This window comes from Ylistrum balloti, unplaced genomic scaffold, assembly GCF_031769215.1.
Source record: "Ylistrum balloti isolate Yb309-2 unplaced genomic scaffold, AGI_CSIRO_Ybal_v1 Utg371464, whole genome shotgun sequence".
Classification (NCBI taxonomy): domain Eukaryota; kingdom Metazoa; phylum Mollusca; class Bivalvia; order Pectinida; family Pectinidae; genus Ylistrum; species Ylistrum balloti.
This window is the reverse complement of record NW_026782764.1, coordinates 63,667-80,248: the sequence shown is the minus strand read 5'-3', so window position 1 is coordinate 80,248 and position 16,582 is coordinate 63,667. Positions and strand designations below refer to the sequence as shown.

General features: G+C 35.4%; 1 protein-coding gene across 1 annotated transcript; it reads right to left on the bottom strand.

Moving 5' to 3' along the window:
• Positions 1 to 5,420: 5,420 nt before the first annotated feature.
• Positions 5,421 to 12,902, bottom strand: LOC132562617 (muscle LIM protein 1-like). Its single transcript, XM_060227367.1, has 3 exons — positions 12,825 to 12,902; positions 6,715 to 6,836; positions 5,421 to 6,267 (listed from the first exon to the last, which is right to left on the bottom strand). Exons 1-3 carry the CDS (start codon positions 12,837 to 12,839, stop codon positions 6,171 to 6,173), a joined length of 234 nt encoding a protein of 77 aa, XP_060083350.1. The 5' UTR covers positions 12,840 to 12,902; the 3' UTR covers positions 5,421 to 6,170.
• Positions 12,903 to 16,582: the final 3,680 nt, after the last annotated feature.

Sequence of the window (16,582 nt, the reverse complement as noted above, 5' to 3'; positions counted from 1 at the left end):
CATTTTTCAGATTTATTTATCTAATTATGTTTTATTTTTGTTATTATACCGTTGTTGTATACTCCTACTTACGGGGTATTCCACACGTACGCTGTCCCGGGAAATCACACATCGGTGTGACAGGAGAAGCATCCTCATATTGATGGCCGCGGCAGATCAGAGGAGGCTGGTGATAGTTACACAACATTTGTATCCATCGCTACAAAAATAAGTTTACACGGTCACCATTCATGAGTCGAAGTCTCGATGTATCGAAGTTTTCTCGACGGTCCCTTGAACTTCGACATATCGAAGTTTTACTGTATTTCCAACACTTGTGGTATTTAAAGACAATATATCTAACACGAATCACAGTTGGGGTAACTAGGTCATAAAAAAGAACCTGGTCAGCTGATGGTCAAGTTTCTCCAAGGACATGTCGCTTTCCTGGACATCATTTAGTACAAAACTATTTCTTTCAATAATTGTATGTCATTTGCTTAACAGCATTTTACGTAAATCACATACAAAGCATTGGTAATAAATCGTGACAACCATGTAAACTGATCTCAGTTGGTGATTTGTTAGAAATAAAAAATCCTGTCTGGTTCTAATTATTCAGGTTGCTGTCTTAATCATGGGCGATTTTAGTATGTTTTGAAGTGATAACAACACAAAATTAAGTTGAAAAAGTACTGGTGACACACACACCTCGTAAACCTTGGTCAATCGAAGAAGGTAGTGTCTCGTTCAAGAATGAGAACGATGTCGATAACAATAGAACGACCAGGCATGCTGATAATGTCAAACGATTCCAGTCTCACATTGCAAAAGGAAATATTTGCCCGTGAGATCGATTTTGGTTAAATTTTCGTTAAATCTTTTACGTACCGTACACACGCGGGCGACGCTGGCAGGGTTATCCTGAGTATGGAACATATGGACGCTTCCAATCAGTAAACACATCTAAAATCAAACCAAGAGTCACAAAGACATGCATGTCAAATATTCCTCTCTATAAACATTGGTCTGATCGCTGTGTGTACCACTATACTCACTGATTTAGTTATAGTTTTTTGTCTTTTAACTGTACAAATTTTCCTTCACGATTGATTCACAAATTTCCGAGAAAATTCTTCCATGAAAACAGCAAAATAATTTATTACAAAGTTAAAAAAAAAAAAAAAATAGCAAAGCAAAGTCTCATTGATATTACATGTATTTTGTAGTTTCAGCAAAACGACACAGGTAAACTGGAAATAAAAAAATATTGTATTTTAAAATACTAGAAATAAATAATAATAAATCGATATTTTAATTATACGTGGAAATTTTAGAAATCAAAACTTACGAGCAAAGACGACAAAAGAGTGGACATGATGGTAACTTCCCCGTGACACTACCGCCGGCAGCCCGTCCGTCCTATCGGTTGATTTTCCTCCACTAATTACAAGGTGCTGTACTTGTCGAAAAACTATGGTTAGGTCGCTTGTCATCTTCTGTTTCATGTCACGTATACCACAATGGCTCGAGGCAAAGGTTGCCAAAACTCTTAATCGATGTCCTTTGTGAGACCCCACAGCTAATTGATATACAGAAGTTGCGGAAATGTTTCGTAACTGCTTTTTTTTCAATACGATAAAACGTCATTATTTTTGCACACATTGGGATCCCATATTCATTCAAAAGATTTTCAACAAGATTCGAAATCTTTAATAAATGTGTAATTGTTAAACGACCGGTATAGATGGGTCTGACAGAAAACTTATTTGTTTTGAGAGCCCATATATCAACATTTTGAAACGAAATATTAAGTTATATGGACTTCATCAATTTTGAAACAAGAGGCCCATAGGTCCTGTATCGCTCACGTGGTTTAGTTTGTTGAAATTGATTAATTGAAACTAAAGAAAAAGATATCTAAAACACTTCTATCTATTTCTCTTAGTAGGCCCTGTCCCTCCTCCAAAAGGGGGTTAGATGCATTGTTCACACAAAATTGAACCCAAGCATGTCTCATCGGTCCTTCGAATTCACTCGTGTAAATAGATCCCTTTAAGTTAGGGTTCCTTGGGTGTGTTTCATTAGGTCCAAAGACTGTAGCAGGAAAGAGTACCTTATCCGTCGTGGTTTTAATTGTGACGCACTTTTGTATATACAATGATTACTACTGTTGTGTTTTACTTTCATAGATAGTATATTATGTGTAAAACCACGAAATAACGTTACCGCTCCTAGCCTAGCTGATCACGCCCCTTCCTGTTCCCGGTGAAAACAGTATGATATTCGTATGCATCGATGAATGATAAGATGGCATAATTACTTCGGGGGAATCTCCTAATAATACAACCCTACCCTGTCGCTAAGCAAACTAAATGTAATGTTATGTCCTCAAAAATATGACAAGGTTTATATCAAAGAACATTAAGGAGTTAGAATAGAATAGTTTGTGACTGATATTAACTACTTAGAATAGAATAGTCTGTGACAGATATTAACTGCTTAGAATAGAATAGTGTGTGACAGATATCAAACAACATTAACGACTTAGAATAGAATAGTCTGTGACGGATATTAACGACTTAGAATAGAATAGTCTGTGACGGATATTAACGACTTAGAATAGAATAGTCTGTGACGGATATTAACGACTTAGAATAGAATAGTCTGTGACTGATATTAACTACTTAGAATAGAATAGTCTGTGACAGATATCAAACAACATTAACGACTTAGAATAGAATAGTCTGTGACAGATATCAAACAACATTAACGACTTAGAATAGAATAGTCTGTGACGGATATTAACGACTTAGAATAGAATAGTCTGTGACAGATATCAAACAACATTAACGACTTAGAATAGTCTGTGACAGATATTAACGACTTAGAATAGAATAGTCTGTGACAGATATCAAACAACATTAACGACTTAGAATAGAATAGTCTGTGACGGATATCAAACAACATTAACGACTTAGAATAGAATAGTCTGTGACAGATATCAAACAACATTAACGACTTAGAATAGAATAGTCCGTGACGGATATCAGACAACATTAACGACTTAGAATAGAATAGTCCGTGACGGATATCAAACAACATTAACGACTTAGAATAGAATAGTCTGTGACGGATATTAACGACTTAGAATAGAATAGTCTGTGACAGATATTAACGACTTAGAATAGAATAGTCTGTGACAGATATCAAACAACATTAACGACTTAGAATAGAATAGTCTGTGACGGATATTAACGACTTAGAATAGAATAGTCTGTGACGGATATTAACGACTTAGAATAGAATAGTCTGTGACAGATATCAGAATAGTTTGCAGCTAATATTCTGAGATGGTATATTTGTGATTAATATGTTCACCGTGAAATACATTGTTATCAACAGCATCTAAGATTTAACCATTCAGTTCCGTTTATGCTACAATAAACCGTGGGGTCGTTTCGTCAAACTGTCTTCCCAAGTTGCTGTTTTATATTTGTACTATTTCTTGATGTTTAGAGACTGTTAAACATAACACCAGCACTTTTATAAGATGTGTAGGTTAACCCTAGTACACCTTGTTTTTTTCCAACACCGCCTACAATTTGCCTACGATAGGTGTAGAGTACAGTCTCGTCGGTCATTAAAATTGTATACAAAATCGGTAACGACCTTGAAAATTATTCGAAGTTCTGAAAACATTTCAACAAAAAGGCTTCTTGCGTCGAACACATGGTAATTTGTCTTTAAAATGTCTTCATAACAAAGCCTGTGTTTTCTTTGAGTTCATGTAGTTATTAGACTGAAATGTTAGACAAGTTTAAAACATTCAAAATATTGTCACGTGTTCTATCAAGTCACGTTGATATATACACGTGTAGTCTGAATTCTATCTACCGTTACAGACACTACTCCTGTTGTGTCAAAGGCAGTGATTTGTTGAGGAACGAGAAGACCAGGTGATGGTGGTTATACCAAGTGTGAAAACATCTCGTCCGTGACCTTGTGACCCCGTGACCTTGTGGTGATTCATCACCATGTCTCGTGCGTATTGTCTAAATGGCAAACACACACTGACAATTGTCAAACCGCTTAATGTATGTCTGTCGACGTGGAAAATTGCAATTAAAATGTATCTACATCCTGATTAAAATACATAACACAGTCTCGTAAACTTTGAAGACCGCTGATGTAGCGAATCCGTCTGATCTGGGGTCAACCATTGACTACATGTACAATCAATATACATTCTTATCACATACACATACACCAATCACAATACAGCACGTGTACTTGGAAGTGTCTACACGACAGTTCTGACGGCTGGGATGAACTCAGTGACAAGGACAATGATAATTGCTTTATACTCATAAACTTCGAAGTGTTGAGAATAAATAAATTTCTGACACATCGCTAGACAGCAATGACGTTACTATTGTGAATTAATTTTCTCGTCAATATCAGTAATGATTTTAGTCAATGAAACCAACTCTCGTTGTGTTACACAACAGAATAAAGTATAAAATTTAAATCCATACTACCTGGATATGAATTAGTTTCAACTATTAAATATTGACTGTTGAGTACAATTATACAAATAATGAAATTCGTCGCCAATTTCTCTTAAAACACACAAATTTCTTAATCTATTTTCTCGTTGTGTATTAGATAAATGCCATGCTATCCATACGTCCTGTGAGCAACGAGTGTTTTTTCTGTCACAAACATGTTGACCTTAATAAAATATATACTGCACATGGAGGTAATGGTCACGTGACTATACAAGTTCTCGTCCCTTACGTGACCATCTTCACATCCTTATTAGAATATATTGTTAGGATGGTTTCAGAAGCCAATATGATATCCCGGATGGTATATATTTTCTTGTTCCGAGATCATTTTTTTCCAGTTTGTTGTTTACATGTTGATATCTTTGTTTACTATTATTACCCCAGTGACAAACATGTTGTCTCGTATTTCAAGCATTGAGCATGGAGCTTTCATTGATGAAAACAGTAACAGTAGCAACAACTTATGTTATTGTTTTTCTGGCCTCTTTGTAAAGGTGAGTGTGATATCAGGCAATATATATATGGACCATGGGTTGGGACTTTGTGCCAAGTTCCTGTGTCACTATACTACATATTGGAACTTTGTGCCAAGTTCCTGTGTCACTATACTACATATTGGAACTTTGTGTCAAGTCCCTGTGTCACTATACTACATATTGGAACTTTGTGCCAAGTCCCTGTGTCACAATACTACATATTGGAACTTTGTGCCAAGTCCCTGTGTCACTGTACTACATATATATGAACCGTGGGTTGGGACCATTGGTTGGGACTTCGTGCCAAGTCCCTGTGGTGTACTGCCTTAAAATGAGACAAATTTTCAACCCCTTCATATTCAACACAGGACACAGTAAAAGAAATACACGAAAATAATTTGTGAAAATGTTTATTGAAACATAACATGACATAAATAAGTATTGACACACTCTCAACAAAATCAATAAAAACACTACATAACTTCCAACTACAATGAAATGTTAGAGTTATCTCCCTCCAACCCCTACCATTAGTGACGCTAACAGCGATAATCTGATCAAAACGTTGAACACATTCGGGTTATCTCCCTTATGCAGATTTGAAAGGCAGTTGCGAGGTAAAGGGTCAAAATGATTTGTGATAACAGAAATATACAACTTAATTATACCAATGTAAAATTCAAGTATTGCTTACTGGTATATCGTCAAAAACATTGGTGTCATGTTCGAATCTTTCAGCGGCGTGTGATTTTTAGGTATCACTCAATATTGACTTGCAGGTAAAAAGATGAACAGAAACAAGGACACAAATGAAAACATCAGAAAGTCGTTCTAGGTCTGATTAGTGCGATATAAAAGGCGTGTTATGGCAGGGATAACTCAGGAGAAGTATGAGAGAAGTTTATTATATCCTAAAAAAGCATAAATGAACGACTAAAATCAACGAAAACCTCTTCCACATTCTCTGCTTTTATCATTTACATTCACGAACTCTTTCCGTATTTACTAAATACCACATGTGTGTATTGTGTGTGCATGATGAATTAATCTACAGCGCTCTCAGGGTAAGTTGTAAGGGAAGAAGATCTGGACGGGAAATGCAGTTTAAAGTGACCTCCTATTCCTCTGTCCGCCGATCCAACCGCTAGAACACCGGCGCCTGGGTGTTCCTTGCCGTCACGCATGAGGCGAAATGGTTCTTGCAATATAGCGTCTTTGCTTCTTGTGCATAGTTGTTTAAGCTGAAAAAAAACCATCATTAGTTAAATATCTAATTCTTTTGAACGCGTTCGATTTCAAAGCACAAGTAGACAATTGGCGATTACAGGTAAAATGTAACTCATTTCTTTTACATTTTTCAATATCATATAAAATCTTACATATACGAATACACAATATTAGTAGATTGTAAAAAAACAACAACAAAAAACAAAAGTAAATAGCAAAATTTCAAACGAATTGGATAAGATATAGAATCGCCAACGTACGTTTTTAATACAGCAAAATCACATTCGTGCCTGAATTACAAATTTGTTTGTAAACAGTTCTTATAATTTGAAAAACAAAAATTACACCATTTAGCATCAATGCCACACACATGTTTATCATTAAACATACTAGGTTGAAGTCGCGTTGAACATAGCTAAACATCAATGTCTAATCTAAGCTTTCAAAACTTTGGTACTTACTTCAGTTGCATTTTGCATTCACTGCATTTAAAGCAGAACTTGTGGAATGGCACTCCGCCAGCTTCAATTCTTTCGTTAGCATACACAGACTTTCCGCAAATACCACACTTCTCGGCTCCACCCTACAACGACAAATGGCTATATATTATCATACACTACAGATCACTATGCCTTTCTACATCCTTACACTATCTGATTACGAGATTAATTATTACCTATATTGTAAAAGAGGTCGTTATTTATCTCAATGCTTTCGCAAGGACTCGAACTCGGGTCCCTGACTTACTAGTCTGACGCTCGATCGTGCTATAGAGAAGGTCTCTCTATCTGAGTGGTATATTGCGGTTAGTGTTTACCAGGGTTACATACTGACGTAAATGGTTTACAAAAAACAGTTCTTTTCAACAATCCGTGGCAACAATGTCGTTACTCGTGATATCGGTTACCTTAACGAGGACGATCAAAATATGTTCTGTATGCCTGGTATAAAATTGGCATAAAATCACATCTCGTATACTGCTCTATATCTTATATGTGCATTCCGCCCAGTTTTGACTTTATTTAATTTCCTCCGATGTTGCTGCTGACCTCTTCATTGTCTGAGTAACCCGTCCATTGTGTAGACGAACCGTTACCTTGTTATTGTATCTTGGAATCACATACCCGTCTGGTTGGCTCATTTTGTGTATTTATTTATTTTATTTATTTATTTATTTATTTATCTATCTATTTATTCATCGGAGTTTACACTCACTACTACGGCCTTTCGGCCTATCAGCAGACGAGAACCTCATTTATATCATTTAGTGGCACTGCTGTGAAAATATAAACATTTTACAATTTGACTAATTACTGCATCTAAGTGTGAACGTGTCTTGAGACAAAAGATCTGTAATGTAACAATGAAAGTATAATTGCATTACCTTCATCTAAACAGGTGATTTGTGGAGATTAGTATATATATATATGTATTGTCTATGTCATCCTCGAAATCCCAGTGTTTACGAATCACTAACGATCTCGGCATCGCTACTGGGACTGTAGAGACCGTAAGTGTATGATATTGTAGAGATCACTAGTATTTAATTCTGTAGCGATCACAAATGTTTAATTCTGTAGAGATCACAAGTGTTTCATTCTGTAGATATCACAAGTGTTGAATTCTGTAGAGATCACAAGTGTTTAATTCTGTAGATATCACAAGTGTTTCATTCTGTAGAGATCACAAGTGTTTAATTCTGTAGATATCACAAGTGTTTAATTCTATAGAGATCACAAATGTTTCATTCTGCAGAAACAATAAGTTTTTAATTCTGTAGAGATCGTGTTTACTATTGCAGAGATCGTAACTGTTTGATTCTGCAGAGATCGTAAGTGTTTTATTCCTCAGAGACTGTAAGTGTTTAATTCTGCAGAGATCGTAAGTGTTTAATTCTGCAGAGATCGTAAGTGTTTAATTCTGCGGAGATCGTAATGCTTAATTTTGTTTTAAAGTCGCTTTCATGATGATCATCAGAATTAATTTTACATTATCGTTTGTGTTTCACGTGTAAATACAATACAATGGATGCAATCTGTTAATGTTAAAAACTCTGGCTCCAGAGCTTAATTCTTATCACACAAAGTTCCTGTTCTGTGCCATTATAGAGGCACTATTACACGCACCATTACTATCCACACTTGCATGTTAAATCCTTCAGCTGATGCATGTTTGGATTACATAATATAAGTATAGACACACAAGTGTACGTGACCTATCCGTGTTGTCGGATATTGATGTTTGAACAGCCTGCCAGAACCCTTAATTAATAGAACATTGGTCGACTATCTTAATGACGTACAACTCGGGAGTTACCAGTAAATGAATTTGATAGGAAGCCTGATAACAGGGCTGTAGATATCCCCAGGAAAATACACGCCCAGAATTAACAATACCATTTCTCACATTTGTATATTAGTGACAAAAATACCAAACTACCAGTCTTAAGTGAATTCAGGTGTACTAGTCGTAAACAGATACACTCCAAGAAATAATGCGCAATTCAATTACAGGGCGTTGGCTGTGAACGACTTTCATGAAAACAACTAGGGAGGTCTATTTTGTAGTACCACAGAATAGTATCTAAAACCATGTTCTGGTTGTTAGGAAATGAAAATATCATTGATGTATTTGTTTCTAAGTTCATGGCTAGCATCAATCAAGCGTGTTTTAGTTGTAAGTATTCTGAACTATAACTCAATTAGTCATCAGAAAAACTATTACTATTTGTGATTGAAACAGTTGTTCAGTATCACAATATTTCCTTGAGTCACTGTTTTATAAAATATATATATAGATGTAACTTATGGTTAGTGTACAGTACGTTTTACAGTGTCTTAACACAACCTAATACAATCAAGACCAACACACGAGAGTGCGCGCTTCCCTCGCGGAAATGATTAATTAGCAAGCTATGTTATCTGTAAAGGAACACGTCTAAATATATTCTACCTTTCATGTGTATGTATCATCGAAAGGTTTCCTGTATTCATAGTTTAGGAGTCTAGAAATTCTATGTTTGTGAAAGCACGTAGTTTTGTGTAATGACTTTTCCATGTGCGTGCCACAAACTAACAACGGGTTTGTCAGAGGCTAAGAGGAAAAGATTGAACCGAATGGGTGCCACGAATATATAACGGGCTTGTAAGAGGCGAGGAGGGAAAGATTGAACCGAATGGGTGCCACGAACTTACAACGGGTTTGCCGGAGGCCAAGACGAAAAGATTGAACCCAAGGGGTGCCACGAACTTACCATGGGTTTGCCACAGGCCAGGAGGAAAAGACTGAACCCAAGTCTGCCGCGTTGTTGATCATTATCTCAAGTAAAGTACCCCCTCATCCCAAAAAGAAAGAAAACACACACCATATAAAAACAAACTGTTAACCCAATTACATGCGTAAACGAATAAGGTAATTCCTCAACAGGTTTTTTTTTCTCCAATCTCTGTACATATTTCTATATTCGGTGTTTAAGATGTTATTGAACATTTCACGATGAACAGGACAAACCAGTGTTTCTTTTATTGACTAGGACATTACTATCTATTTAAGATGTTTTTTTTATATCTATCTAACTGGCGTATAGCAAATTAAATCATTTCGATTAGGGCATAAAAATAACATTATTAAGTCCTTACATAATAAACTTTAATCCTTAACACAATTTTTAATGAATATATTTCGTTATTGAATCTGAACTAGTGCTATGACTTGTTGCAAATGTGATCCATTAAAATTTTCCAGTCTCCGCTGTTTTATCTCACATTTTCCTCCATGCTTTTCCCGTCCCAATAACTCGTTTTTGTTCTCTTGATTGCTAAGGTCAGGTAAGTAACAAATCCTTTAAAAATTGTCCTTGTGTGACCACTTTACTAAATCCTGGAGCTAGTGACGGTTTTGGTTGAACTCCAATGTTCATGGTCCTGTATGAGTTAATGGTTCTAGAGACTGGGACCAGCATAAACAAGATGAAATGATAATAGTACAGAGTGCAGACCGTAGTTTATATCATGCCCGCTGTTCTGGCAGTCAGTAAATACCATTGGCTCTGCTGAAGGAAAACATGACGTGTCTGTATCAGTTTTCACTTTGTGTGGAGGAAGCGTAAGAGAGCTCCAATCTCATTGATAAACATACGGGTAACAGACGATAACAGAAAACGTGGAGTACAACACAGCACTGGATTGTTGCATTGGTCAAGTCCGACATGTTATAGTTTATCTTATAAACGAGTTAAGGAAACTCACTGTTTCGTTAATACTTTAGGAAGCATTGTGAACTTCGTGTCTCCTCTCTCATATTCCAAATATATCCCTCCCGATCTCGAAACTAACCCTGGGCGCGGTGAAGAATTCTCTCTGTGGGCGGTACACGAATATGGCTGGCGTTTGTAGCGTAAAATATTATCGAATAGATCTACATGGAGAAAAATAACCACAAGGCTGTTCCGGGAGTGTTTATGTCAAGTTTAAGTGCATTTATATTCTCTGGTAACCCATCATCATCCTCATGGAATTTTGTTTGTTTCTACTGAAAACTTCCGTGATAGTTTACAAGTTTACTCTGAGTTACGATAGATACAATATAATGTACAACTCACTATTTTTCTACTTGTCTTCTGAAAGTTCTTCCTGGTGTGAAATATAAATATTTTTTATTAGATTAATCAAAGTACTGTACACAAATAACACCTTTAAATGTTGATAAAGAATAAGAGCGACATATTCAATTTATTAAATTGCATATTTGGAAATAATCCAGGAATGGATGCAACTCATTTGGTGTGACGTTCGATCCTACATTAATTGTCATCATTACACCGATGAGTCAATTTCATTGATGAAGTCATTTCTAGAATGATTTTGTTTGAGAATAGGTTCAAACTTATTTATCTTTTTATCGTCTCTCCGGATTTTAAGATATTTTCAAGACAGATTCACTATGTTATTGTTCAAATTCAGCATTTTTATCAACATGATGCCTCAGACTTGTTATAACTGCATTTTCCCCCTTATATTGGTGTTTAAGAAATTTGTTATTCATAAGAAATTGAAACATTTTAGGACGAGAACACACTTTGCGAGCGCTATCTTCAGCGAATTATCGTTGATTGTGCCAGTACGGTTTGTTAAAGGTTATCCATTTGGATAGAGACGCCATTCTGATCGTCAAACCATGGAACTAATTTTGCGTGTTTTGTTAAACAATAACGATTGTTGTACATTTTACTTAAATAATTTATACATCAACGTGTATTAGCATCACTTAATAAAAGTATTCTATTCCGTGAACACATTGAACTTTCATTTGTTCAACGTTCGTTTATTAAAGCGATGTTGTCTAGCTTTAATGGCGGATGATGAGGTCGAGATTGGTTTTAATTACGACTATCAAGATATCATAACTTTCTAATATTAGTGAATCTGTAATGTGTGCAGCATTGAAGAACTATGTATCATAAAATCACACGTAATCCATATGTATTAAGATTATCATTAACTACCAATCGGTGATGTATGAACTAACACACAGGGAACATTAATACTTGATTGACAACTTTGACAAGCATTTCCTCTGACAGGTTAATTCATATACTCTCGTGTGTTAATTGAGCGTGTTAGCTAGGTCAAGAGCCTCCTTGTTCGTGTAAATACATGTACACGGACTCTTATCGTCCAGTGTAATTGTTTATACGGGGGGCACTTGCATTAAAGAGACTAAACACATAGCATTGAGATGATAAGGAACACATTCCTTTGTATATATATACTAACACCAATAAGTATTGAAACTATGTGTATATACATTGTGATTTTGCATGTAACAATGTATACATCCATTGTTGTGCTATTGTTGCAACGATTGATTGAGTGAAATGTAAACAAGATTATTTTATACTTTGTAACGATGTGAACATTTGTGAGTTTAAATCAATTTAACGACACAACATAACATAGCATACGTCACTATAAACAGCAGAATGTCAATTTAATAAAAGGCTTGGAAGCATACTAGGGTACATAAAATACCTGTTATATCACTCTGGTTATATTAAGTAAAAATAACAAAAGTTTCCCTTAGCGTATTATACAGCCCTTAGACTAAATCACACAATTTACAGATCAATATTCAACATATTCATATTTTTTCTTTGTCACAATCTGCAAGAAGTACTCTTTGTTAAAGTGTGCCTTCAGTCATCGTGTCCTACTTGTGTGAAATTTAAATCAAATTCAGATTACGTCAACTAATATGATTGACGAGTCAGTGAAAAGTCGTTCAAAGTTCAACAAGGTCAAACTTGAAAACGAGAAAACGTAAACACTAGTGATTCCATCAATATCCATACACTAAAACGCTTGTTTGGTCCCATTTTTAGATAACTTCTGCCAACTTTCGAAAGGTTACATAAACAATATGTATACACAGGCAGATATGAGCATCTCTATCGTAACAAATTAGCCTATATCTCTCTTAATTAATTGACGATGAAACGGAAGAGTAGAGAAAATCTGCTATTTTACACCACGTGCACTTGTTCATTTTATAAAATATGAAAATATATACTTACGAATTTAGGAGGCATTTTTGAAGAAGATTTGGACTGTTATTTGAACGATAGCTGTTGTGAGAGTGAACTTTTCACACGACTCCAGAAGTTAGTTATTTTATGGTGCCGTGTGCAAATGAGGGGGAGTCTCCGACTTTCCACATATGTCGACATTTTTTAATTACTTACATCTGCGTTATTCGAGAAGACAGAGAGATATGATTTATTACATACCAAAATATACGAATTAATACAAAAATAATATTTTATTATCAAGATAAATAGGGACTACAGGATTTAGTGTATCAGAGACGGTGGATGTGCATGTTAAAAATAGATGTGGTGTTCAAAGAGGTGAGGGCAAACGCAGATAAAAAGATCAGTGACGTATGTTTGTAAGTCTTGGTGTAATCGCCGGTACAGCGGTTTTTATGCTCATGTTCATGCGTTTACGGGAGAGCCACACCTTTTGGAAAACAGTAAGGTGATCGGTATGTAACAGAACTTGATCCGCATCATCTCAATGATACAACTTTACACCACAGAACACAGACCTTCATTGACCGATATCTCTAAAGCGGACATCAAATTAGGACGGAAAGAGGAAACAATATATGCGTAAGAGTGTAGAAAGGTTTAAAAATAATCTAATTCAGCCATGACACTGGGCAAAACATCAAGATAGTTTCACAACTAACAATTTGGCAGCCGTGTTTGTTTAATTAGTCCAGGTATCCAAATGCCGATTTTTGTTTTCGAAAAATAACGTGTCATGTTCCATAGGAATCAAGTGCAGAAATTCCAAAACAAGAACAATTTCGATGTCTACCAAGACAGTTCGATCAATAAATGAGCTTGACCAAATACTTGGCAAGTTGACATAAAGAATATAAGACACATAAACCATGTGGATCTGCAACTTATATAATCGTGAGAACCGACACTTAACTTGATTTTTTTTACTTGTGAGCAAGTTTGTTTTTACCGCCCAAATCTCTCTATATTTTACTTTTTTGTCTTTAAGTTTGGCGTACGCCCAAATGTAGGGAAAGCTTTATAATTGAAAAGCTATTTAATTGCCTTCCAACGAAAGGTTGTTGAAGTAAACTTGTCCAGAAATCTTGCATAAACTTAACTTCCTTCACCTTTAATCTTTCGAACACTCTACATGTATACCAGTATCAACGCATAGGTGTAATTGGTATATTGAAAAGTAAATTCAGCGAAGCGGCATGACTAAGCCTTACGAATTTTCCGGCGAGATGGTAGCGGCATGACTTAGCCTTACGAATTTTCCGGCGAGATGGTAGCGGCATGACTTAGCCTTACGAATTTTCCGGCGAGATGGAAGCGGCATGACTTAGCCTCACGAATTTCCCGGCGAGATGGTAGCGGCATGACTTAGCCTTTCGAATTTTCCGGCGAGATGGAAGCGGCATGACTTAGCCTTACGAATTTTCCGGCGAGATGGAAGCGGCATGACTTAGCCTTACGAATTTTCCGGCGAGATGGGCTAATTCAGTAGTTGGTTTTGAATGGGATACATAAGAAATCTCAAATTTCTGTTAATAAAATTCACACCATGCAGTGAACCAGTTGATTCGATACTCTTGGGCATGTTCGTAGTAACATTTTGGAGTTTCAAAATAGTCATCGAGATCATGAAAATGTAAATTCCTTGAGCAATATGGAGTTACCATGTAGATGTGTTCGGTACCAGTCACATTTCATCTGACGATGTTACATTACTTAATTATATTGACTTAGCACTGTGGACGTAAAGAAGACATTTATCACTCGAAGACCTCGTCTTATTTTCCTTTGTTTTTTTTTAAGTCTTTGTGTATTAGTAGTTTTTCCTTATTTAATAGATTTTGAGTTGAATTAGATATTTTACTTACATATAATTGTACCCTATTTACCTATACTCTCAACTGATGAAACTCAAATAGAATTGCCCAGTTTAAAAAACTGCAGGGCGTATAAGTTTAATCAAGCTGGCATTTTATACCTCATTACTTTCTTTTTTAAAACTAAGTATTTGGCAGCTTAAACGTACTTGTATGCTTGACCTCTCGCGGAAGTATTTGTTGACGCAAGGGTACAAAAATATGCCAATTTCTCACCACTAAAATATCCACCTGTTTAGGAAACGACGTGATTTTATCAATTTTCCTCCAACCGAGCACAGTAAATGTTTCTGACTGTCTTTAGGCGCTTGATTAATGTTGACTAAAGTTTTAAAATTTTGGAAGTGCCGTAGATAGTTTCATGACTTGACGAGTGTCTACTTACTTCACTGTCATGTCAGACATTGTGTGTTCACAAGAATACAAATCATAAAAAAAGGTTTTGGTACCATGCTTTTATTGGTTTGATAATTATCACAGACGCTATTGGAATGCAGTGGGTAAAAAGAATTTACAGTAACTGTTTCATGCATTAAATGACATATCAACACATAATAAACAGGCGTGTTAACACATATTCCTCCGAACATTACCCAAGTATTCATTCCAATGAAGATACATTCTGTATTTGTTAAATCAGAAGCAATACCCAGTATTCCTCTTCATGTAATACACATACTCAAATAAATAGTGAATTAACATTACAAAATTACCTCTGTTAAATGCATAAAAATGTCTGATACAATAGACAAAATATCAAGGGAAAGATACTATTAACACAAGATATACGTGTATTTGGCAATAAGATAAAGTTCTGGGCACTGGTATTAAAGTTTGGCTAAAGTATATATCAATTTAAATTTGTATACAAACAGCGTTCATTTCTTATATTAATCTTTTTCGACAAATTAAAAAGTAAGAACAATATTCAATTTATGTTGAGACATGAATATTTTGGCAATGCAGTTGCATTTTAAATGTGCGTTATAACAAATAATTTTATCAGGGTTATTTTCGTCTTCAGATTTGTATGTTTCTGTTAACAAATAAAAATTGAAATGACGATCATATCAGACAGAGGTTAACATGTTTAGCAAATACGTAAATGTGTACTCGATTACTCAAAACTGTATTTTGGCAATGTACGATTCTTTGACAAAGGCATATGTGTTATAAAAAAAAATGTCTAAATTAACAGCTGATCACAAGCAATTCACAAAACACTTTTCAACATCATAAAAGGACAGGAGTAGTAGCACCTGATTTGATCTGTGCATCATAAGGAATTTCTAGTTCGACAATATAAAAACCAGTAGTTATCAGTAAGTAACTTTCATCATGTAAAAAGACATGTATCTTATTTGAAAATTTCAACAATCATCCAGTTTAATGAAAAAAAACTTATTCTAAATAAAACGTAGCATTGGATAATAAGAGAAGTACAAATGTATACAAATTCTGTTTATATAATCTAATCATTCATAATCATAATCAAACACTTTTTACGATGCAAACATTGACAATCTATTACATTGTAAATAATGATTGGAAAATTCTGGTAAAGGTAATTATGTGCAAGAAGGTAAGAACATATTGTTAAACAAACAATCACAATACAGGCTGTTAATAGGCCTGTTTATTCTGGTTATGCTACATTTTCCCAACGCCCTATTACAAGATGATGAAATCCACACTAACGTTTATCAACACAAACATCATCGTTCGTCACATACACAAATCACATGATCTGGTTTTAGCTCTGAAACAGGGTAGTGCGAGAACGTATGACAACAGGATACGGGGTCATTTTCCATCCGCCGCCTTTCGCCAACGGCATATTATACCGTTGTAGCAATGCGCTCTCTGCAT